General features: G+C 43.2%; 1 protein-coding gene across 1 annotated transcript in view; it reads right to left on the reverse strand.

Annotated features, from left to right (window-relative positions):
• Positions 1–9,961: 9,961 nt before the first annotated feature.
• LOC147718309 (nicotinamide N-methyltransferase-like) overlaps positions 9,962–26,586 on the reverse strand; it is an 80,617-nt gene continuing 63,992 nt past the window's right edge. The window contains exon 3 of the mRNA XM_086966691.1: positions 9,962–10,823. Coding sequence (XP_086822817.1) covers positions 10,376–10,823 — 448 coding nt within the window. The 3' untranslated portion in view covers positions 9,962–10,375. The remainder of the gene's footprint in view (positions 10,824–26,586) is intronic.

Raw genomic sequence — 26,586 nt, forward strand, 5'->3', positions numbered from 1 at the left:
ACCCCAACGAATGTCCGTGAAAAGTCCAAAAAACCCAACTCCCAATTCCCACCCCCAGAAGTCTTTAAAAAGGGGCAAGGGTCAGTATCCTACTACTGCTGGCTGCTGTTCACTTTTCGGGTCAGGTCGGCATGCTCTTTGCGGAGGGTCTCGAGCAGGGTTTTGGTGTTCAACAGCTCCCGCTCGAGGTAGGACACCCTAAGTGAAAGGCGGTGCAACCTTTTTTTGGTACTGCTGTGGGGGGCAGCTGATTTGTTTGCTGCTCGGTGGTGGCGGGTGGCTGCGGTACCCCGGCTCCGTACCCCTGGAGACCTGCTGCGCTGACTGGCTGACCCAGGGAGCGCCGAGGAGGATGCAGCTGTCCCGGTCGATGTTGTGGTCGACTGCGTGTCCCCCTCCTCCTGGGCCACCAGCCGCCGATATTCGGCGACAGTCGCCTCCAGCCTCCTTTGCCGGGCCCTTTTAGCCAGCTCCTTCGTGTTGGTTTGGAAGGAGCATCTATATGAAGAAAGAAAGACATAGTCTGTAAATAATGCTCTTTTAAGATTAACACAAAATAATTCAGGAGAATGTTGTGTCACAGTAGAACTAGCAACTTGCAAGCACAGTACATAACTATTGTGGCCAGTATCTATCTAACCTCCCACTTCTTCATCCTTGCTCTAACATTAGTGGGAGTTTAAGGAATCAATTCTATGAGCACTAAGGACACACTCTGACTATGACAGTACACCAGTCTTATTCTTCTTCTTCTCTCTTGTTTACCAAAATTGGTATGTTAACTTCTGCAAGCCGGCATAATGCCAGTGCAGTCAACTTGCACCCGAGAAAAACAGACGCCCGCCATGATGAGTGAGACAGACTTGTGTTACTGTACCAGTCCAGTTCATGCAGGTGGTGATGCTCTTACTTTTCTATTACGGGTGACACTGAGAATACTCTGTTACAAGGGCTACTGCCTAATTAATTTAACTTTCACCCTACAGTTCCAATGAATACTAGAAAAGGAAAATGAAGATGATAAATAATCTGATTATCAATCACTGCACACGGTATCTATTTGCTAACATATGGGATGACTTTAGGTGCTTTGATTTTTATTGAGTGAACAGTGATACATCCACACATGAATGACCGAGTTCTACTAAACTTATTAACAGAGGTAGTGAGTGGCAATCATGATAGCCGGATATATGCTGTGCTTTCAAAACAAACTACTGCTACTCTTCATGGTAGTATTCGGACAAAATTACAACTTATTTTCCTTGCCTTTCCTACACTGGGACAGATGTGCGGGTGCGGTGTTACATTACATGCTTTTCAAAGTAACACTTAGTTCATCCAGTGACCGTCTACTCTCTCCAGATACACATATGCTATCTAAGTCAGATAGTACCATGGTCCAGGCATCTATCCATTCAAACTATATGTCAATCATTCTTCTTCATGTCTCTCATCTGGACAACCTTACTTTTTCTCACGGGAAAAAAACCTTTTCATTTTATTTGGTAAACCGCAAGCCATACATCCGTGCTTGACTTGCATTTGAATTTCAACCAAAGCATATATTGCGCACACATACAGTTTCTGTTTCACCCACCCAGGCTGTTCTCCTTCCACCCATCCTTGCTTCATCCTTCACCCAGCCATGCATCATATTCCTTTCCAGCCACCTCGGGCACCAATCAAACACGTATCATTCTTCTTTGTCAGTCATCATTACTATTAATTTGCTCGTCCTTCCACACTCACTTACACCATTCTTTCGCTTTTCGTTCATCCCATCCATCAAGTTCATCTCAGATCTTATTTGGATTCTCGAAAAAAAAATCAGCGCTGAGTTGAAGTAAATTTAGAGGAGGCGACTACCTGGTAGATAAAAACTTTGTTCTAAATTTGAAAGTCTCCTTAACAGTATAGTAACTTAACTGTAGAACATATATACTACACCTGTGCAGAGAGCACACTCTGCAGTCTGCAATCTCAATAAGTAAGGAATATAAGAGCTTACCACTGCCCGCCACTACCGTGGCAACCCGCACAGCAGTTTCCTCCGGCACTTGCGCCGCCTCCTCTCCAGAAGTGTCCTCCTCCACCTCTGCACTGGCCCCGGCACCAGATGTTCCACCTACAAAGTACATTTAAGAATGTTAGATGTCATAGACATACACCACTCACTAGTATTTTGTCTAGGAATGAAGAAATGTGAATACAGAAACCAATCTCATAATTTGTGACTGTCTACTCTAAAGTAAAAATGTCCCTTTTTCCAGGGAAGGGTGTTGTCTTGCTGCACTTTTTGGCACAACTGATGAATGCTTGCTTTTTAACACGCACCATTTTTCATATAACAGACAGAAGCTTCACTTCTAAGAACAAGAACAAGATCAGATCATCATCACTAGGACGGAGTGACCAACGATTCAGCACCAAAAAGAAAAATTAAAGTTCAAACCAGGTGAGGGCTTGGCTCGCCCACAATAAATGTGTGAAATAAATGACTAAGCACTTTTCCATTTTTAATCAACCGTTTATGTTTTATGGCAAGCTTGATTTTAATAAATGTTTTTACTTTTAATAAAGCTTTAAAACTTAAATAGACTCTGTGCTTTTTGGTCAAGAGTGACTGAGCAAAAGGTTTTGCAATTTGCAAGCATGAGTCCGTGCCTCTGACACTTCTGGACTCCGACTCCGTACTCTTGTCCTGCATTGGATAATCATCATTGGGGATCAATCACCCATGAATTCAGGAGCTAAATGACTCTGCCACACTATCTAGTCAGTAAGGAGATTGGGGGTTCTTCAAAGTCTGATATCACTGAGGTATCTGGAAAGTCTACCTGCTCCTTTTATAATTGATAAACAATCCACTATTTAGTGTCCATAGTTCTGTTTGAGCAGATTTGTCCCTGCAACAGTAGTAGTATGGATTGTCCTCCTATCCAAACCAAAAGTAAAGTAGTATCTTATTCTTTCTTGGTGGTCATTCACATTTTATGGATGGTAATTGTCAAAGCATAAACATTTAGAAGACTTTAAAAGACATTATGGACAATCCCAGAGGAGTGCATAGAGCTATTGCTGACTAAAACGGGAGTTTCGTTTAACACCTTTTGCCAAATGTGCAATCTTAGTTAGCTACACAGAGAGACTAATAAGAATAATCTAGTAATACCACAGGGAGTCATAGTAGAGGCAGGATAAGAATTGAGATACAGTCTACAGGAAGATTAAAGACGATTTAGAAAAAATCGAATGAGGAACGCTAGGATAAAATAGGTACTCTATAATAAAATTAAAACTTACTGGGGCCAGCAAAGGAGCCCTCGCCTGAACGATCCTGGCCTTGTACAGCAGCAGCAGCCGATACCCCCTCCTCCTCTGTCCTCTTGCCCCTGGGGGGAGCTGAACATGAGAAAGAAAGACCCGAAAACATGGATGATTGCTGTCAACCAAATGAAACATTTCAAAAGAACAATAACAAAATATTTTGGCGAAATAGCAAATAGACAACAATTCCACGGGATATATTGACCTATCTCATGTGGTCTACTACGATATTAGTATTGCTTGATTTGCGGACCGTCGACTTGGAAAGTTATATAACTCACTAAACAAACTACTAAAAAGGTTCGCCCTGGACTGGAAGGCAGCAGTCCGCAGCACGTGAAGTGACAGACAAACTCCATCGTGATTGCAAATCAGTGACAACACTAAAAAGTTTCCTACTACATTAACCAGCCATTAAAATACTCAAACTATCAATCCACCACCACTATTTCTTCTTATTGCCAGGTGTACAAAGGAAGGTTTGGACTTGAGTCTGTAGGGGCAGATTTACAAGCCCCTTGCGGCTCTTTTGCTCCATCGTTGCGTGGCTTTTGTGACACAGCGGCAGAACAAAAGAGGCGCCATGGTGCAGCGTATATTAACAATGTGACGCATATGGGAGATGCATCACGTTGTAAAGCCCAGCGCCATCAGGGGGCGTTCCGGCACAAGGGAGGGCGTTCCTGCGCAGGAACGCATCCTAAAAGTGGCTAAGGGAATTCAATCAGTCACTTTTAGGACAATGATGCGTCACTCAAACCCTGCGCCTGCTTGAAGCAGACGTATGGCTTGACGCAGCATTGGGGATATAGGGCACCCCAGAGCATTGCTGGAGCTGCACCATCGTTGCGACGCAACTCCAGCATTGCGCCGCCTTTACGGCACAGATGCGTAAAGCTTTGGTAACGCTTTGGTGACGTTTTGGGCTCATGGTGCGCTGCATTGTAAATACGGTGCACCATGGGTGGTGGTGGCGTGGCGCACAATTACTGGCACATCCCTGCTACTTTGCAGGGATGCGCCGGTAATTTCAAATCTTCCCCTTAGTGTCTAGCATTACGTAGTTCTGTAAACTACACTCATACATAATTTCTCAGGCCAATGAAATGAATACAAAATCAAAAGCAAATAAGCATAGTAGCAACGCTACTGAGAAGGAAAGCAGTGCACCTGAAATGCACAGAAGATTTTGAAATATAATTTACCTACAATGTAATCGGCAGCATTATTGCTTTTGGTAAAAAACAAAAATTTGCACACAGAGCAGGAGAAAACAGAGTAGTGATGAAATAGCTAATACTACTCACCAAGCCCGGGGATCTTGATGACGAGCAGGTCGAACAAGTTGCATTCCCGGGCCAGGAGATCCGTCCAACGGTGGGTGTCCTGGTTGTAGGTGCGCCGGACCAGAGAGTGAGAATGCATGGCCCGCACACCTTCTCCCACCGCTTCTGGCGCTTCCGGAGCCCGTATCCGCTTGCGATCTTGCCGCCTGCCATGATGGTCCTGGGGAGGCGGCGCTGTACATAGAACACTAGTGCGGCCACCTCCTCTGCGCTAAAGATCTCCTGTGGTATCACTAGCTCCCCCCTCAAACGCCCGCACAGGAGCCGGGCATGGGGTGCGGACCCTTCCCCTTCTCGGGCTGCTTCCTGGCTCCCATCACAATGGTCTGGGCAGAAAGGAAGGTAAATAAGAAATAAGAAATAGAATAGGGAAGAAGAAAAGAAAAGAGTTTAAAAAAGTAGTTTAAAATTAACCAAAAGTAGCAGAAAACACAAAAATATAGAGGTAGAATAATAGAGAGATAGATAATAAGTAAAATAGATTAAAAAAAAACTTCAAACAAGCAAAGGATGGCAGAGATTGAGAGAGGATACAGAAAGCATGCCCTGAACCATAGCAATGAATGAAAAACAAGATGGCCGAGCCCGTTCACGACCGCGTGGGTAAGTTTGCCCGATATTTCCGTACTAGCGAGCCGCACACTTTGCGGGATTACACATAGTGCCCGGAAACGGAAATACGTCTCGCAAACAAGATGGCTGCGCCCATGTACGACCGCTAGGGTAACTTCGCCTCGTTGCGCTACCAGCGGCTTGCAAAAAAACATGTAACTAACACGCCGCAAAAAAACAAATTGCATATTCGCACAAATTCGCAGCTTCCGAATTCGATCTCGCACAAATTTGCGCCTCGCGAATCCAGCGAAATTGCAGAAAAACGATTTTTGCAAACCTGAAAGCACTCAGCAGGTGCAAAAGTTCAAGCTCGTCATTAGTAACCATTCCCTGAAGTGCTTCCTGAAGGGCCCCTCCAGAGTTCAGTTGCCTACTTGCAACTATTCTATGACCCTGCTCTGACCCTCACAGCAGGCTCAGAAAATAGCTACAAGTATGCCACAAAGGTCCTGTTAAAAAAAATTACACTGCAACAGAAAGCAATTACAGATAAGGAAGCAGGTGCCAGACTGGAAGTTCAAATTCAGTGACACATTAATCAACCCCTAATTCATTCATGTCGGTTGAGGCAGGGCAGGTGTGCTAACGAATTTTGCAAAACTGAAAGCACTTAGCAGGTGCAAAAGTTCAAGCTCATCATTAATCAGGAAGCACTTACAGCTAAGGAAGCAGGTGCCAGCTCAAATTCAGTGACACATTAATCAGCCCCAAATTAATTCATGTCAGTTGAGGCAGGGCAGGTGTGCTTTTCCCCCATAGTCTACAGTGATGAACCAGAGGGTGGCAGTGATGTACAAGAGGGTGGCATGGGTGAACCAGAGGGTGGCAGTAGTGAAACAGAGGGTGCTGTGATGAACCAGACTTAGAAACGACATGGTCACGACCGTTGCGACCTGACAAGTAAGTTTGCGTTTGTGAACTGGTAAAAAACCCTCGCAAACTGGCAGAAACCCTTGCGAACACAAAAAAAAGAAAAAATCCGCAAATTTGCGAAAGTTCGTGGATTTTGCGGACTGCGAATTCGTGAATACATAAATTCACAAATTGCGAATTCGCAAAATTCGCCCATGCTTAGTAAATATAAAATGCGAGTGCATATTTAATTGACCAGTGCCGAGAATACAACGTTGTTACAATTATGCTAAAACAAATCTTTGGATAGCAGAAAAATCAATTCTTATTATAATGGTTCTACATGGACTGCATTTGGTCAAACAATTCATAATGTATATTAAAATACACAAATACGGCCTAAGTCTTATAATCTACATTTAGAATTGTAACCCTCTCTTTTTCCTTATATAGTTGGAAGCCAATAAAGATCTGCTGATGCCAAATACAATGAGTTGTGAGCTATCTGATCTTAATATTCTCAACATCTCATTGTATTTTCTAATATTCAAGCTTTATAGGTTTCCTTCTGGGCATCACATATGCTGGGTAAAAACATGGGACATGAGCGATGTCATCCTTTGCACCCAATTGGCATGGATTGCACTTAAAGTACCCATCCTTAGCTCGGGACATAGCCCATTTGTCTGTGAACGCATTTATCTGAAGTATTTCATATCTACATTTTAGATATAATGTATTTGCTAGTTGGGGTTCAATTTCATTGAGAAATGGTTCAAAGCTTAGGGTAGTTTTGAACGATACAAAATTGTGTAGTAAGCCTCCCTGATGTACTACTTAAAGTGACTTTGTTCCAAATAAAGTTCCAATAGATGTGGTTGATCTCTCACTTCAATTCAGGCATCAGCAGGCTAGGGTTTGTCCAAAATCTACTCAAATCTAAATCAAAAAGTCATTTTTTGATGTGGGCCAACCAGAAGAAGGTGACATGAACATCCAATTTCAATAACTCAATTCAGAGTTTACCTATAGGTTTCAAACTTCTGACCCAATATGACAAAGTTCTCCATACAGCTAGATGTTCCAGTCGTTTCTATGCCAATGTAACATGTTAGTGGGATCACTGGGGTATGTTGGGGAGAGACAGAAACATTCTCAGGATTTTCTTTTCCCCAACATTTAATGGATGGAGGGTTTCAACACCCCATAACTCTGAGCCATAGAACGCGGCAGTTTGAGCTTTGAATTAATATAATTCAAAGGCAGGGAAAATAGCTTTTTTCACATTTGAATATTATTTCTTTATGATGGGGATAAAGTTTTGCATTAAAATAATGTTAGATTTGTTTTTTGTGGTTTCCATGAAAGTTTTGCATCAAGGGTGACCCCCAAGTATACAAAGTTGTAAACACGCTCCAATATCCCCATTCACAGTTATTTTGTTTTGAAAACTTTTATGTAGTCTCATGGTCTTTAATTTAGTTCTAGTGGGGTTTATCTCTGGGTCTTTAAGTTTGCAGTAATTATTAAGGCTATTGATTACATTTTGTAAACCCTTTGGAGTTTGGGACAGCAGAATTGTATCATCTGCAAGTGTTAATGTGCAGACTTGGGTCCTTTGAAAATACTGAACCAAATCATTCACATATGACAAAAACAAGGTTGGCAGCTATCTCATTGGTAAGCTCCCTCCTATGCCCCAGAGTACCTTGGCAAAATTGCCCTCATGTAACCTTATAATTTGATTTAGGATCTACTCTGGCATATAAGGATTTCCAAAAAAGATCTCTTGGAATTGAATCAAAAGCTGTGATCAAATCAATAAAAGCAACATAAAAAATGGCCGACTTTTAACTTTGTGTACTTCCAGGCTAGAGTTACAATTCTAAGAGCTTGTTCAATCGTACTTATTTTCCTTCTTAACCCAGCCTGGCAAGGTGAAAGTATATCATTTTCCACTATCCAGTTGTTTAGCTTAGCTAAAATTTGCTTTTCATAAACTTTTTGCAAAATGTCTATCAGGCGTATGGGCCTGTAGTTTGCGGGGTCGTCCCTGATGCCCTTTTTGTGAATGGGGACTATCTCTGCGCCTCTCCAGGATTCTGGAATGTGCTGACCCCTTGTTACTGCATTACATAATAAATTTACACATGACACCTACACTTCTGGTGTGTTTATTTGGGTCCCTTGGTATTTTATCTGGCCCAGGTGCCTTTGAGGACTTAATATTGGCTGTAGCTTGTGTGGTGTCTTCAATATTAGACTGAAGAGGTGCAGTTTGTTCTAAACGCAAGGGCAGCCCAGTTGCATTGGAAAGGTCTGTGACCAGCTCAGGGGGGTGGCATGCAGATTGAGATGGTTAATTCATTTTAATATTTATGCCCCCCTTTCAACAATAATCAATCTTGGGCACAGTTGATGGAAGGAAGAGCAATGGCTACGAGTAGGAGCTTAGCAGGACTAAAAACATTACCCAGGAGGTTTGATGCCAGACCTCTTAGCCCCATAAAAAAGATCTATCATGCCACAACAGTATCAGCCGTGGTATACGGGCAGGTGTATGGGGCATGGCCCCCATTGAGCCACTACAGTTAGTTGACATTTTTTTGGGGAGATGTATAATCTCCCTTCCACAATCATACTCCAATTATATCTCTTATATATAATCGGGCCTTCCTTATATTACAGACTCAATTTGCCTGGCACCACTCATATTGTGGCTGTCGATTTGGTGTAGGGACACAGTCTCCCTTGACCAAAGGATTATTACAGACCAACTCAAAATGGAGAACCACAGCAGGAGTAGATGGTTAGGCTATGTTGAGTAGGAATTTAGTGCCTTAGGCTTGTTCAATATTTTTACGGTACTGATGACATGCCAGAACTTCCCAAGCTGAGGTTGGCTGATATTTATAGGCTGAGGGCCCAATACGACCGTAGAGAGAAGAACTATGGTATGCAGATGGTTTGGTTGTATTAACTACCACCCCCAGTAGAGGAGGGTGAGTTTCCATATTTAGCAGAGGTCCCCCTCTCATCACAAGTTTATCCTACTGAGATTTTGCCTAAATCTGATCCGGTTGTTGTTTTGTTATCCAGGTAGCAGATTTAGTCACTTTGGTTTACCTTGTGATTCTAAGTCACCACAAAGCAATTTGCATTAGGTATTGATTTGTAGCGTGTATGCTCAAGAAAGAAAGACATTTATTGTACAAACTCTAAAGAGACACAAATTCTGTCAATGCAAGGCTGCATTATATTTTTTTTAAATCACTCCCGCACCCGTTTGTCTGGTTTGCAGTTGCATCTTTTTTATAGGCATGCAAATGTAAAAGGAGATATGAGGCCCACAAATAAATTATGATAATCTTTTACTTGTTCACTGTTTTTATTACTCTTTTAAAAATATAGATATTTATAGAACCATATACCTAGTAATTTTTAGCCTAATGTATTTCCTTAAATGTGTTGCATATGGTAATCCATTATAAACCTCATCAAATGGGGCTTGTCTATGAAAAGAATTGTGATCGGTTGTGATTTTATTGTCCTGGTTTATCAACTTTTATATACTTTTTTGATCTGAACAAAAAAAGATTGAATAAAGTTTATAATGAATGAATGAATTGGACTACTGACTCATCTATCCTGTACATCAGACTTTTTAAGTAAGGCCTCTGGTTCATGGCTTCAGTTCTCAGAATGAGGATCGAGATTGTCGTTTTTATAATTAAAAATAAAGCATTCAACTTAAGGAGTTTTCAACAAGAACGCCATACCTAGGAAGTAGTATACCATTGCTCTATATTGACTGGATTGATGCATCAACTACTCATTGTTACTACAAATACTTTTATGCATCAACTACTCACTACTACTACAACTACTAACATGTATGCATCAATTCCTCACTGCTACAACTACTCACATTTATGCATCAACTACTCACTACTACTACAACTTCTTGCATGTATGAACCAACTGCTCACTATTATTACTCACATTTATACATTAATTACTCACTACTACTACTACTACTCACATTTATTCATCAACTAATCACTACTACTAAAACGCATGCATGCTCGGCATGATGTAACATTTGCTGGCAACAACTGACTTTAATTAAAAGAAATAATAAAAGACATCATGGAAATTCTGGAAAAGAAGGAATGTAATGTTCGTCTAATCTCACTCTTCCACCAGTTTGCCTCTGAAATGTTTTTTTAGTTTTAATTTGAAGAGTAGATGTATCTTGTTTTATGTGCTTTTAAAATAACAAAATATTTATAATCTGTGACATCATACAAACTTTCTGTTTTCCGAAGATAAATGTACTCTTCCTGGATGTCATAACCAGCCTCAATGAGGGCATCCTTCAGAAAATCCTCATCCATGTAGAAAATAGGAAACTTGAAGTTGCCGCACATGTAAAATGTTGTTTCCAGCATTGCACTCATTATTAGATAACCTCCAGTCTTTAATAGCGAGGAGACATTTTTCAGAGCTTCGCAGAAGGACTTCTTGTCTGCGACAAAGTGCTCCAAACAGTGTGCCAAAAGCAGACAGTCAGCCTGGAGGTGGATGACGGGAGACAGTGGGTTACTGCTCGTAACATCATGTTTGAGTACTCTTTTGACTTTTCTTTTCAACATGTATTCCTTCTCAGTCCATGTTTCACTAAAAGTAAAGAGATACAACATGATTAACATGTGTTTAATTGTTGATTGACACATGTTTTGTAATGGGAAGACGATCATATTCAAGATGGCCACCCATTTGGAAAGTACTCCCCACTTTGTATCACACATTTCTCTGGACAAATATCTGGTTTATGAACCTTTGGACAATACAAATGCTGTGCATTTCTACCCTAAACAATCTGGCATCAGTTTTGCTTTAGGGAATCAGATGTGAAATTGCTGAAAGACATGTTTTCTGTCCTGCCTGTGAGAGGATGGGGATACCTAACATACTGGTGGGTATTGTCAGAAGCTGCTGAGGGAAACATTTTTTGACATTCCTCATGACACACCCCATCAGCAGTCTCCCATACTCAAAGCCAACATGTTTCGAATCCCTAACAAATCCGGGATTCTCTTAAGGACTTGGACTTACTATTTTGGCTCTTAATTGAGGTGTGGAGTTGTTCCACAGGAACTGATGTCCAGAAACATTGCTTCAAATCTTATATTGTGATCGAAGCATCAAATGCATGTGACATGTGGGACAACTCGAAAATGAGTAACTGTCCGTCTGGTGTTAATATAAATGTAGGACTGTTTTAATTCAGGCTGGTACATATGAGTTATTGATGTTTGTCTTGGGCTTATTGTTTTGTTGTTATTATTTGTTTGCAAAAACGATCCATATATTAATATGTTTTCTCACAATTATTTTAGCACTATGTAAATGTTGTATATAGCTCTATTTCAAACATTTTTGAATTGTGTGATTTACTAATGTGGTGTTTCTGCTCTATTGATTTAAGAATAGCTTTGTTGAAATATCAAAAATAAGAGAAATAAAGCTTAAAAACTTTGGAATTAATGGTCTAAGGTTTATCACAACTGTAATCAAAATCACCCCCTCAGACTTCCTGTTTGCTTATTTCAATATTGAGGTGGTCCAGTCTGGGGAGTTAAGGACCCAAGCCTTTTCCTGCTCTTGCTTCAAAGAAGCAAAGCAGAGTTTGCTACGGCAGGGCAGGAGCCATGCTCCTGCCCTGCCATAGCCGTACCCTGGGGGGTGGCAGTCCCCAGGACCATCAAGGGAGAGGCTCTGGGAGAGGGGCCGCATGGCCCCCCTCCATCCATTTGCATAGCCTCAAGGAGGAGGTTATTGGCTCTGGGCTCGTCGGGTTCTTGGTGAACCTACAAGTCCAATATGATCGGCCTAGGCTGTAAATTCCATTCCACTCGCTGAATTGGGGTAATTTGGGTAATTTAGCGTTTTGCAGAGATTTGCTTAACGCGATTCCGCAAATTCCTCCCACCCCTACTATATATACCCACAACCAGTAAGGTCCAGTAGATGTAGCCATACCTTGCTGGACTCATTTCAGAAATGTATGGGTTTGGTAGATTTACCTAGATTGCCGCCGAGCCAGGGGCCACAAACTCATGGGATCCCCCTTGCAAAACCAGGTTGTTTTGTGATAGGTAATTTTTATGTTGCCTCAATACATTTTTGGGTCCTAGTCATGTGTACTTGACCCACCCACATAAGTGAGGTACATTTTTCTCAGAAGACTTTGGGGAATGTGGGGTAGGTGGAATTTTGTGGATCCACACACATTCCAGAACGTTCCACCACAGAAATGTGAGGAAAATTTGTTTTTTTGACAAATTCTGAGGTTTGCAAGTGATTTTGGGTAACAGAACCTAGAGAGAGCCAGACAAGTCACCCCATCCTGGATTCCCCTGGGTGTCTAGTTTTTTAAAACAGACAGATTGCTAGGTTTCTCAAGGTGCCGGCAGAGCTAGGGTTCAAAAACTACAGCTGGTTACTTTGCAAAAAAGGGTCAGTTTTCACTGTCAAAACCCCAGTAACCCCAGTAAAGAACAGAAGGCCCCTCCTGCCTTCTGTTCTTTACTGCTCGCGACCCCCACTCCGCGGGAGCCGCTTGCTAGCAGTTTGCTTGTGTGCCTTGGGCAGACGTTGGTGCGGAGCATACCGGGACTGCGAGGACCAACATTCCGGATACTGACACAGCTGCGGCCTCTTCCCGGCCAGACATGCCCCCCTGCCTTCTGTTCTTTACTGCTCGTGGCCCCCTCTCCGTGGGAGCCGGATCACTAGCAGTTTGCTTGTGCGCCTTGGGCGGACATTGGTGCGAAGCATACTGGGACTGCGAGGACCAGCAGCCCGGATACTGACACAGCTGCGGCCTCTTCCCGGCCGGACACGCCCTCCTGCATTCTGTTCTTTACCGCTCGCGGCCCCCGCTCCACAGGAGCCGCTTGCTAGCTGTTTGCTTGTGTGCATTTCGCGGATATTGGTGCGGAGCATACCGGGACTGCGAGGACCAGCAGCCCGGATACTGACACAGCTGCGGCCTCTTGCCAGCCGGACACGCCCCCCCTGCCTTCTGTTCTTTACTGCTCACGGCCCCCACTCTGCGGGAGCCACTCACTAGCAGTTTGCTTGTGTGCCTTGGGCGGACATTGGTGCGGAGCATACCGGGACTGCGAGGACCAGCAGCCCAGATACTGACACAGCTGCAGCCTCTTCCTGGTCGGACACGCCCCTCTGTCTTTACCTACTTAACAGGTGTTACTTAACGCATCGCGGGACGCGCACAGGCGCGCACGGTTCTAGCCTGTTCCTGACCGATCCAGACCGGACCGGGCAACCCCCCTTGGTTTTACTTCTTATTTCTCACTTTTTGCATACTATATTACTTGCTCGTATTATATATAAGCATTGTTGTAGTGTGCTTAATATAAATATAGACAGGGTAGCAAAAGATGGCCACCAGAGAAAGCAGAACTAGGGCTGCTAAAGGGGGTAAACAGCTTACAGGCAACCTTGATGATTGTATCACTAGGTCAAATTCTGTAATAGACATGGGTATACATCTAATGGAACAGAGAGTATCTTTGGATTTAGCAGCAGCAAGAAGATTATCACAGGATCCTGCAATGTCATAAAAGTCGTCGCTGGGTCATATAGCATCAGCTAGAACTCCCAAATGTGTGACTAACTCTGCTCTCCTTACCACGCTTCTTGACATACATCATACCCCAGCTTTAGTCTCCAGAATACCAACTACCTCAGAAATATCCATGCTATCTGTTGTAGACAATATAATTTCTGTAGGGCTAGCTGTGGTGGATGAAACTTTGGGTACAACCAATGAAATAGACGCCCAGGGAGCTGAGACTAGCTCGAGGCAGCTACAAGGGAGGTAGGAGGGCGCAATACCAAAAAGGAAACGCCCTAATGCTAGGAAAAAATCCAAAATTGTAAAAGAATTGGCGACAAGAAATGTGGTGAATAATGGGAGAAATGTGGTGAATAATGAGGGAAATGGGATTGGTTTAGTTCCTGACAATTCAGTAATAAGGCGCAAAGAGTTTGAAATTGTTGTAAATTTAGATGTACCGGAGGGTTCGCAATACATAGTTAACTTGGGAAACTTGGGAGGTGCAGAAACTAGTAATGTGGATGGTGGGAATGAAATCCTATTGAAGAACATAGGAGTCATTATAAGGAAACTTTTAACCCCTCTTAAAACAAGATTGATGTCCATAGAAAATCAGTTACTTGAGGTGGAAAAAGTTTGATAACATTAACAAGTCTTGGCATAGTGGGACCAACGCCGAAGTGCACTCCAGATGGTGCTCAGAGTTCACTGCCTTTACCAACACCACATGTGACTAAACCTAAGCCCCCGGCAAAGGATAAGACTGTTATAACCCAAAAGCAACTACTGTGAACCACGTAGACACCAATCAAACAAACCAGGAAATCCTTGGACAGGGTACTAATACCACTAAACCAGATCAACAGAACCAAAAGGGGAATCAAAAAGGGGGTAAAGATAAGGGAGGATACACCAATCTACCACCTGATGCTAGTCTTTTTGTTGTAGTGTTGACAGGGGTTCCTGAAATAAATAATCACCATGAGGAAACCTTCTGGTCACTAAATAACAAAGTTTCACACTGGTTGAATCTAAATAGGCCATTACCCTATCATGAAAAGAGTAAAATCTTAATGGTCCGTAGGACACCATGGATAGGCCCCACAAACAAATCAATCGCTGTTGACTGCATTATCGTAACATTCGAAGATCCACGTACTGTGAATCATATCTGTGTGTGGAATTCTTTGGGTGGAACCTTTGGAATTGCCACTAGACCACTCTTCTTCTTCTATCCACCACATAGGTGTATTGATGGGGGGGGGAGATGGACTACTGTTGACTATCAAGGCCATGGAGGGACAACTGGTGAGAGACAGGGCAATCAAAGATGATGGATGGGTGCCCCAACACAAAATAGATTCAGCTGTCTGGAGGCAGTGGACTGACTGAGGCCTGTGACGAGTTGCGTAACCAACATTAATGGCTCGTCTCGCACTAGTAGCCCTATCCCTGTGTACGATCTCAGGGACTGTCTGTCAGATGAGGCCAAGGTGGTGAATGCTGAAGGAAATGAGCAGGGTGGGAAAAAGGACCCCTACAATATTGAAAAAAACTGGACACTCACTATACCACATGATCTACAGAATTCCCAGATAATGCATAAAACGGGAGTGACCCTCCCAAATCCAAGGCGATCAAACTTAGAACTAGTACCATCAAATATTAGCAGTGAGGCAACTGTGAGACTGATATCCTGGAATATAGCTGGAGTAACCAAAAATCTGAGGGGCCCCGACTGGGCAGAGTTTATTGACTCTAGTGATTTTTGCCCATTACAGGAAAAGTGGGCAGTAGACATACCACATAGGGTGGGCTTTAAAACGTATGGGACTGGAGCAGTCCCTTCTACAAGAGGAAGACCATCAGGTGGCTTAATTACTTGGGTTAAAGTTACACTAAAGATCTGAGTTGAAGTCATTGACAGTGGTTCTTTAGATCCATTAGCTTTAAAAATTACTAATGATGTAGGGAAACCATTTTTTTTAATTAATGTTTACAATAGACCTGCCTCTACATCTAAGGAATCGCTAGTCATAACAAAGTTGGACTACTTTTTAGGTAGATCAGTTGGCAAAGAGGCGACCATTATAGCTGGTGATTTAAATTGCAATTTTGAACTGGTTAAAGGGCTTAGTGAGATTTTTGAGGAGGAGGACCAAGTAAATAATATTCCTCCGTTGGATAACATAGACTGTAAACTGAACAAAGTTGGCAGTACAATTAGTAAAGTTGACTGCGTAACATGGGCTTAGGGCCTGTAATGGTCGCCTCCTGTTGGACATCTTGAAAAATCCGACCTTCATTAGAAACAACTGTAAAACTAATCTAGACTTTATAATTGTCTCGGTGTCCATCTGGCACCACATGGTTGACCTTGAGGTGAAAGATAGATTAGAGAGTGACCACTACCCCTTGGACTTACTGATAAAAGAATGTCTGGTTGCAGAGGATGGGACTACAAAACAGTTAGATTCTCATAGTTCTGCAAGTAATGAGGCCCTGGTTAGCAATAATAGGAGCGCACCAATATGGTCTCATATATTAGAACATGGTGACATCCTTGCAGCAATATATTCACAGCTTGCTGGGTATTTTGAAACCTTCGCGGATCCCCCACCCAAGAGCAGCACCCCTGAACAATTTATTGCTCCACATAACGAGTTTTTTAAAGCATTAAAAGTACTAGTGACAAAAATGCCAAAAAAGAGCCACCAGAAATTGAGCAATATGTCCCATAGTAAACCTTGGTATGATAGGTTTTGCAGAGTATCCAAGGGGAAACATCTGATGGCAATTAAAACTAAAACACCAGCAGAGGTCAGAATTGCCAGGCAAGATTATAAGAGAGTGCAGGCAGTATCAAAGAAGTTGTGGGAGGAGGACAGCTGGGCTGAAATGTTGGAAGCTGCAAAAGCAAAGGACACAGTAGGGTTCTGGTGGTTGGTGGTGAATGGGAACCACGTGGGGAAGGTTGTAAAAGATGCCCATCTTGATGAAATGACGTTGGTCAATCACTTTACAACCCTATATAAAAAACACGATGGGAACCCAAGCGAGATTAGCGCAGAAACGCTATTGCATACAGCCCTTACTGATCCTCTGGAGTTTACAATTGAGGAAACAGAGTCGGCGATAAATTCTGTGAAAAGTGGCGAGGCGCCGGGGTTATATAAGGTACCTGGGGACCTTTACAAACACGATACAAAGATATGGGCGCCCTACATAAACCAATTATGCAATATGTTGTCCCACAGTAAGGACTTCCTTAACAGCTGGCAGGGAGCTGAGATTGTCCTAATTTTCAAAAAAGGCGATAGGTCAGATGTCTCGAACTATCGACCTATCAGCCTTATAGACATTCTTCAGAAAATTTATTCAGGACACATTTTAAATTGTGTAAATGAATGGCAAGAAGACAAAATGGTCCTTACTAAGTTCCAGGCTGGGTTTAGGAGAAAGGTGAGCACCATTGACCAAGTCTTTAGGCTCTGCTGCCTATACTGGAAATATGTCCACATTAAAAAGGGCCGTTTGTAAGTCGCCTTTGTAGACCTTAAAGCGGCATTCGACCTAGTACCGCGAGAACTACTTTGGAGGTCCCTCCATGAAGCTGGATTACCTGACTGTCTATTAGTCCAGATGGTCGAGCGGCATGCTCAAGTCAAGTCAAGTCAATGAATTTATATAGCGCGCTACATACCCAGAGGGTCTCAAGGCGCTTGAAGAGGGGTGGGGAATTATTGGTCGAATATCCACGTTTTAAGTTGCTTTCTGAATGCTAGGTGGTTCTGAGTGAGGTGAAGGTGAATGGGAAGTGAGTTCCATGTTTTAGCAGCCAGGTAGGAGAAGGATCTTCCTCCCATGGTGGTTTTGTTGATGCGAGGTACAGCAGCAAGTGTTTGATTGGAAGAGCGCAGCTGGCGGGAGGGGGTGTAGAAGGAGAGTAGTGTGTTGAGGCATTCTGGTCCGAGTTCATAAAGTGCTTTGTGTGCGTGGGTTAGGAGGCGGAATGTTATCCGTTTATTGACGGGGAGCCAGTGGAGGTCTTTCAGGTGATCAGAAATATGGTCTTTACGTGGGATGGCTAGTATGAGTCTGGCTGCTGCGTTCTGGATGCGTTGGAGTTTTTTCTGAAGTTTTGCGGTGGTGCCGACGCATAGGGTGTTTCCGTAGTCCAGTCGGCTTGTAACCAGAGCGTGGGTGACCGTTTTTCTAGTTTCGGTGGGGATCCAGCGAAATGTTTTTTGAGCATGCGGAGAATGTTGAAGCAAGATGATGAAACGGCGTTGGCTTGTCTGGTCATCGAGAGTGAGGAGTCCAGGATGACGCCCAGGTTCCGAGCGTGGTCCGTCGGGATGGGTGCTTTTCCAAGGGCCGCTGGCCACCAAGAGTCGTCCCAGGCGGAGGGGGAGGTGCCTAAGATAAGGACTTCTGTCTTGTCTGAGTTCAGTTTCAGACGGCTGTGCTTCATCCAATCGGCTACTTCTTTCATTCCTTCATGTAGGTTGGTTTTGGCGGTGTTGGGGTCTTTGGTGAGTGAGAGGATTAGTTGAGTGTCATCAACGTAGGAGATGATGTTGAGGTTGTGTTGGCGTGCGATGGCCACGAGGGGGCTCATTTATACGTTGAAGAGGGTGGGGCTGAGTGAAGATCCTTGTGGCACGCCGCAGATGACTTCTGAGGCTTCTGATTTGAATGGTGGGAGGCGGACTCTCTGAGTTCTTCCAGCAAGGAACGAGGTGATCCATTCAAGTGCTTTTCCTTGGATTCCGATGTTTCTGAGGCATTGTAGCAGGGTGCTGTGACAGACTGTGTCGAAGGCTGCGGAGAGGTCGAGGAGGATGAGGGCGACTGTGTCTCCATTGTCCAGTAGAGTTCGAATGTCGTCTGTAGCTGCGATGAGTGTGAGGAGTCGAGGGATTTGTTGGTTTCGAGGAAGGCGGCGAGCTGATTGTTGACAGCTTTCTCAATGACTTTGGCCGGGAATGGGAGGAGCGAGATGGGGCGGTAGTTTTTGATTTCGGTGGGGTCAGCTGAGGGTTTTTACAGAAGGGCGCTGAGTTCGGCTTGTTTCCAGCCATCTGGGAAGGTGGCAGAGTTGAGGGAACAGTTGATGAAGTCTCTGAGGTGTGGTTCTATGATGGAGTCTGCTTTGTTGAAGATGTGGTGAGGGCATGGGTCTGTGGGGATCCTGAGTGGATGGAGTTCATCAGTCTGATGGTGTCCTCCGTGGAGATTGGGTTCCAGTCATTAAGGATGTTCAAGGGGGGTGAAGGTACAGCAGAAGGCTGTGTAGGTTGGTCTCCGGGTTGGTTGTCGAAGCTGTTGTGGATGTCAGCGATTTTGTCATGGAAGAACGAAGCTAGGGAGTCGCAAAGGGTTTGGGAGGGAGTGATGTCGTTGGAGTTGGCAGTGGGGTTGGTAAACTCTTTGACGATGTTGAATAATTCCTTGCTGTTGTGGGCGTTGTTGTCTAGTCGGTCTTTGAATGCGGCTCTCTTGGCAGATCGGATCAGTTGGTGGTGTATGCGGGTGGCATTTTTGAAGGCGTCCCTTGTGCTGGTGTTTGGGTCTTTTTTCCAGGCCTTCTCAAGGGAGCGACAGTGTTTCCTGGATTTCTTAAGATCATCGTTGAACCAGGATGCGTTTTTGTTGCCTAGTTTGATTTGACGCTTTTTCAAAGGTGCTAGGATGTCGGCGCTGTTGGTTAGCCATTGATTGAGGTTAATGCCTGCTTGGTTGGGGTTCGAGGAGTGGGCGGGGGGGTTTTGAAGGAGCGATGAGGTAATCTGGTTGATGGTGATTTTGTTCCAGTTTCTTCGCAGAGTAGGTTGAGGATGGTTGTGGGTTGCGGTCTTTTTGTAGGTAAAGTGAACGCAGCTGTGGTCCGTCCAATGGAGAACTGTGGTGTGACTGAAGGAGATATGTTTGCTGGAGGTGAAGATAGGGTCGAGTGTGTGACCTGCGTAGTGAGTAGGGGTATTAACAAGTTGTTTAAGTCCGAGGTTTGCGAGATTGTCCAGAAGGGTGGTGGTGTTGCGGTTGTTGTTCTTTTCTAGGTGACAATTGAGGTCTCCCAATAGAATGTAGTCCTCGGAGGGGAGGGCGTGTGGGGTGATAAAGTCCATGATGTCTTCACTGAATTGTGCGCGGGGTCCTGGTGGCCTGTAGAGGAGGGTGCCTCTGAGTGTGGTCTTGGGGTCGGTGTGGATCTGGAAGTGAAGGTACTCGGCGCTAGCGAGGTTGACGTCTGAGCTGGTTGAGATGCGGATGGAATTCTTGTGGACGATAGCGATGCCTCCTCCTGTATGGTGGGTGCGGTCTTTTCGGATGATCTTGTAGCCTTCCGGGATGGCGATGGTGATGTCTGGGTCTGAGGAGGCGGAGGATGCTAGGAACTTTGCCAAAGTGAGGTGGGGTCCGAATGGCGAACTCACCAAGAATATACCAATTGAACGTGGTGTTCGCCAAGGCTGCGTTCTGGAACAAACATTATTTTCGCTTTTGGTGAATGACATCGCCGAGCATTTAGATGGCTGCCTGAATGATTCACCAAAACTAAATGGAGAAAGGGTGCCTGCATTACATTTTGCGGATGACACCATTCTAATTTCGCAAACCATGAAAGGTCTTCAGGCACTGCTTGATTCATTTAGCGAATACTGTAGCAAGAAAGGGTTAGAAATTAACACAAAAAAACCAAAATGTATGACCCCAATTCCTGCCAAATCTGATAAAGTATCCATGTTTTTAAATAGCCAAAAGTTGGAATTAGTTGATTCCTTTTCCTACCTGGGGGTTTCGCTTGACTCAAATTTCACATGGAACCCACAGATTGAAAACAGTAAGGTAATATTCACACAGAAATGTGGGGGCCAATGTCAAAAGATGCTTTTGCTACTATGGACAATACATTTATGCGTATCATTGTAAGGGTCCCAAAAGGCACGCCCCTGGTACCTCTTCAGTTAGACTTGGACTTTAAGAGGACGGATCATTACACCATTGTCCGCCCACTGTTGTTCTGGGTCAGACTATGGCAGACTCCAGAGCTGCTTGATTATAGGAATGGGTTTAAAGAGTTACGATGCTTAGATGTATCCAACTCCAATGTCTGGCTGAAACATATCAGAATATGGTTTAATGAAATAGGTGTTCATCTTTTCTGGGAAAGCCCTGATAGGTTGCCGCCAAATCCAAAAAATGTGGTAAAAAAGCCTTTTTTGGGGTTTTATAAATAACCAACTATACAATGGCAATAGTGGTGGATCACTTGTTAGCAACTTTTTAACCTTCAAAGATGTCCCCCTATTTGAGAGTTTCCATGATGAAATCGAGCCCCCACTCGCTAAAACCCTTTATATGAAATTTAGATATGGCAACCTCATGACTAATTCAACCCTCGCCCGTTGGTCTAGGAAAAATGTTAATGACATTCCAGCCATAGGAGCTCTATGTACCTTGTGCGAGGGCAATCACAAGGAGGATGATATGCATATCCTTTTCTTCTGCCCGGCATACATGCCGGACCAAAAAAAATAATTAAACCCTTGTGTATTCTATATGGAATTAGGTCATGTAAGATGGCATTTAGAATAATTAAATCTGATACATCACACACCATTGTATTCAGTGCCAGCAGATATCTCTACTCCATTTATTTTGTTCGTAGGAAAAAGGGCTTGAAGTTGTAACACTACGGGGTGCCTTCATTTATGTATTTTAAGAATAGGCTGAGCTGATGAACTAGACAGCAATGTCAAATTATTTTTTGTGGTAACTCTTTCTGACTTTTAAATTACTAATTTTATAAACGATATACTATTATTGTATGTAAATTGAATTGGGTTGTTTTATTATGAAATGTTGTTGTTCAAATCTTTTATGGCAATAGAACGCCGAAATAAAGAAAGATTGAAATTGAAATTGAATGAATTTACTGCTGAGAAAATTGATTGGGAATTCCGGGCTAAAAATCATGAATGCTATGAATAGAGCAAACTTGTGACGTGTCTGTTCACAGTGAGAGCAAGCAACAGCAAGCCGCAGGGCCAGATAAGGGGTTTGCAAGGCAGCTTGGTAAAAGATCCCTTAGAGGTTTGTGGGACATTAATGGAATTCGATGCTGCTCTCTATAACATCTCCCCCTCAGGTTGTCCTCCAGATTTAGAGGCTGCGGACTCAAGGGTATGTTGTAAAGTCACCCAGGAGGAAAAATCTCTATTAAGGGTAGATATTTCATCAGAAGAGTGTCAGATGACATTACATGCTCTCCCATCTGGAAGTCTGTAGGTACAGACTCTATCCCTCTAGAGTTCTTCAAGTTTTTTAATAGAAATTCATCAGGAGGTGGTGGGGCTGTTGAAGGATATTAGAGGCAGTACACTCCCCCCAGGTCCTTGGGGTACAGCAAATGTGATTATTTTCTTTAAAAAAGTTTAGCACCCTACAGATTTGGGCTCTTATTTTGCCAATTACATTGCTAAATAGTGATGTTGAGCTTTACTCCAAAATGTTTGCCAGCCGGCTAGGCAGCATTATACAGTGATTTGTTTCAATCTGGCAGCACGGGTTTATTCCAGGGAGAGGGACTGCTCCCTGGAAAGTCATATCCCTTCTCGATAGAGAGGGGAACAAGGCAGGGCTGCCCGCTTACCCTCTGCTATTTTCACTGTATATTGATCCCCTTTTCAGGAGGCTAGAAGCCGCTCTGGACATTGTGCCCCTCATTCTGCACGGGTAGGATACTGATATTCTGGCCTATGACATGGCAATATTCACCAGTGACTCAGACTGCTGCTCAGTACTGGACTCACTGGCCCGGCTGGCATTGCACAGGTATAAATGCTCTGAGCCTCTCTCTCTGGACTCAGGGGATTGCTCAGGTGGTGCTGTTGCAGTCAATGGTGAGCTGAGTCTTTTCCGCTTGTTTGCCATCGTCAATGCAAGGTTCATCACAATACACAATCCTGTGGCCCACTGCTCTCCCAACACAAGTGGATGCAGATAAGTTGTTTATCATCATGGGCCCTGCCTGAGCAGTAGTGATGTCTGACTGGGGATCAGGTTTGCTGGCATGCAGGGTCAAAGTTACAAAAAATCTGGCATATTTTGAAAGCTTGCCTCGTCTGTTCTGCCTTTGATTCAATATTCAGTTGCCACTAGTTTGATGTCTCTGTATCATTTAGCTTACATCACCTTTCCCTGAACGGCCATATGCCTAACACTATTCTTCAACCATAATAAAAATTAAGGAGGCCAAGTAAACCTTATTTGTAGACTCACTCCATGCTGAAAGGCTTTGTTATCTTCATATTTTGTGCTACTTGAGTCCAGGGACGGACCAGAGGAGGCACTGGTGTGGCAGCGGTGGGGGTAGAATGGAAAACAGTGAGGGGACACATGCTTGAAACAGGTAAGACACCTTCCCTGGATCCAAGTGAGGGCTCTGTAGTAACCTCTTCTGGGTAATGGTTTGCTTGTTTATGAAAACCACGCGGTAGACTTAAGCTGCCCTGCTTGGCTGGATTAAAGTAACAGCCTGTGTTGTTCCTCTAAAAAATATGTAGAGTTCATTTTGACTTGTCCATGTTGGATTAGGGATAATTAAGGGGCCACAGTGTTTGTCTACAGAGCAGGCTCAAGCAGCACAGCCCACTCACTGCCACCGTATTAGCTGCGGCTCCTCATTTAACACTCCTCATTGGATGGTCAGAGCAGCATTATAAATGCATTACCTTTGCATTTTAGTGTGATGGTGCGCACACCACACTTAAAACATTTCAGTCCAACTCCTGATGAGTGGTACTTGACAGGGTCAGGGCTTTTTTTTCATTTAGTGGTGAAATGTGCATCCATCAGTGGTGTCAAGGTATGCTTCATTTACCTCATGCTGCTGCTTCCAATTTAAAAGGCTGTGTTCCAGTAGTTGACCGGGGAGGAGGAAGAGCTGATATTTCTTTCCATCTTTCCATATGCACATGAATTGCCCAACAGCCACAGAAAATGCAAATTCACCAGGTATACTATGCATTATTTGAATGGCTATGAAACAATGGGTGAAATCAACCGAATATTTTCCATGTTTTTAAAAATGTGTATAAGAATGATTAAAATAGGAGAACTTATTATCATTGAGACATGTACAGCTCTCCACATCATAAGAGGCAGGATGATTGCCCACAGTGTTTCTCTGCAGTATTCAAAAGGGAGGAAGGTACCCCTATACAAATGACAGGGAGGGGGTCATCAACATCAACAAAAGTATAGTCCCTGTGGTGGAGAAATCTCTAATAGCAACACTATATACTTTCTCTTAGGACCAATAAACTACTACCCTACATAGAATACTTTTCAGTCACAAGTGTCAACTAATATCAGGTGTCACAGTATACTACAAATCACATCTAAGATTATAGTAAAAAAAATATTTTATTCAAATAAATGCCTCCCTCTGGGTTACAATATAAAACAATGTAATTGTCTACAATGGTTAAAAACAAGTATCATTACAAAAAGTCGACGCGGCGTTTCGGTGTATATTAGTCTTTTCCACCTTCATCAGGACGTAAATACTTTCTTTTATAAAAATGTAAAAGTAAAAACAACATGTTAGATGCCTAGTACGAACTGTGAACCCTATGATTAGTGCATTATATCATAACTCTACATTTACTTGCACATTATATGGCCATCTATAAGGCTGTATTGGTCTCTAAAAACATTCAAAGCAAGTCAACCGATAGTTGCGCCCAATGAGCAAGTAAATAGTCGAGCGCTTAAAAGCCTTTTATGCCATTATAGATAAAGGGGCAGAGACAATATAATTACTGTAATGATGACGAAAGGAACGTGAGGGCTAATAATGGCGGCTAGTAATTTCTGTCCACATTTTTAAATTTTTAAATTCCAGAACCCGATACCATATTTAAGGTGGAGGGGTGAACGCCAGGAAGAAGTAAAGCACATGAATTATATATTGAGAGGTAAGTTTGTGTTGAGATACCATCAGCAGGTTGGAGACACTATGACAATAATATGTGCCTATAATAAATAGGTTCCTTGTCCTTTTCAGCTTATCAAAGTAAGAATAGAGAGCCTACTCCCACGAGAAAATATACCAAAAACGTTGGCTCCAATGTGCAGCAAGTTTTAATAATAGAAACCAATAGAAAAAAGATAATGACATCATCAAGTAGAGGCATAATTGACCCGTAATAACCATGTAAGTACAGAATGTTGAAATCCGACTTGAGCTTTTTTTTTGCAAGTTTTCAATATAGTAGACGGAGGATATATTGTTTTATCCTGGAATTATGGAATTGAAGAGCCATATTCCTTAAGAATACCGCAAGGTAAATAAAGATAATATCCCCATACAGATAGCAATGACAAATCAGTGAATGACAATTGTATGAAGGTGTGAGTGAAAATGGGCCTTTGTATGGAAATTCATCCCCATACAGACAGCTATGACAAATTAGAGAATGATGATTAAATAAGGTGTTAGAGATAAAGTGCCTGATGTACAGTCTTTTATGTAAATTTGTATACAGGATAAAATGGGAAACATCACTTACAACGCAACTTTTACAACAACATACCATTACAACGCAACTTTTACATCGCAAAAACTTTTACAACGCATGTATTTACAACGAATGTTTTTACAACGCAGGTACCTTTACAACGCATACCATTATAACGTAAGTATTGGTAAGTATATCAATATTTTTTATGTTATATGTTTGGGGTAAAGGGTTATTTTTAGGGTTCAGGGTCAGTTTTGGGTTTTTGGGTAAAGGGGTATTTTTGGGGTTCAGGTGTGGTAAATATTTAATTACCGTCCTAATTTCTATGCAGGTAAGTACTTATAAAGAAATAACTCAATCGGAAAGAAAGACGCAGAGTCCGTGGTGTTAGAGTTCTTAGGGGTTTTATTCCTTAAAAAGGAATGGTTCTCGAACCGTATATCGGGTTCCTGACACCACTGGGGTTCAGGAAGGGATAGAGCATAGTTTATTGACAATACATAACTTTTATACTTAAAGCACATAATGGAAACCAATACAGAAGGCGTAACAGCTGAGAGAAACAAGATAAGAGCACACACGTGTTAGCAATACGTAATCAGAAGGCGTGAACTAGGGCGTGCACAGAGGTGTGTGCTAGAAACGTCACATGAAAGTGTCACAAGTGGGTGGGTACATAGCAGAAATCTTGCAATGTCAGCGGAAATCTGAGGTCTGGATGCGCGCGCAGCTGCATGACGTTTGATTGACGTGAAGCTGGAGGGTGCAGGGGACGTGACATTTACACTAGAGGGAAGAGACAGAAGTCTGGCATGTCAGATCAACTCGTTCCTATATCATATCTGATATCTGATGTTTGGGAACCATATTATCTAGAAGGAAAGGTCTCTTGGACAGAGGCTATCCTATACTTGACTATGAATACGTGCATATGTGCCTACGTGTCTGAGTGTAAAGCGAGGAGGTCATGGGCCTACCATGGTAACGGGAGCTATGAATTACTTGCATGGAGACAGAAAGGCCGGGCCCTTTGCTCTACAGCTGAGGGGTTGTTTATCTATTCTGCTGGACTGGAATGTGTTTTCGGGAAGCTGAGCTTGGCTATGCTGATAACGTGAAGGTAAAATACTGCCTTTGGCCGGCAGGCAGGCCGAGCCAGGCTCCGCTCGCCTCGTAGGGAGTAGGACAGAGTTCACGGGGGGGGCATCCCACGTTGCAGTTTCAGGAGGCAGAGATGACTTTGAAAAGAGGCTCGATGACA

This window comes from Lissotriton vulgaris, chromosome 4_1 (genome assembly GCF_964263255.1).
Source record: "Lissotriton vulgaris chromosome 4_1, aLisVul1.2, whole genome shotgun sequence".
Lineage (NCBI taxonomy): Eukaryota > Metazoa > Chordata > Amphibia > Caudata > Salamandridae > Lissotriton > Lissotriton vulgaris.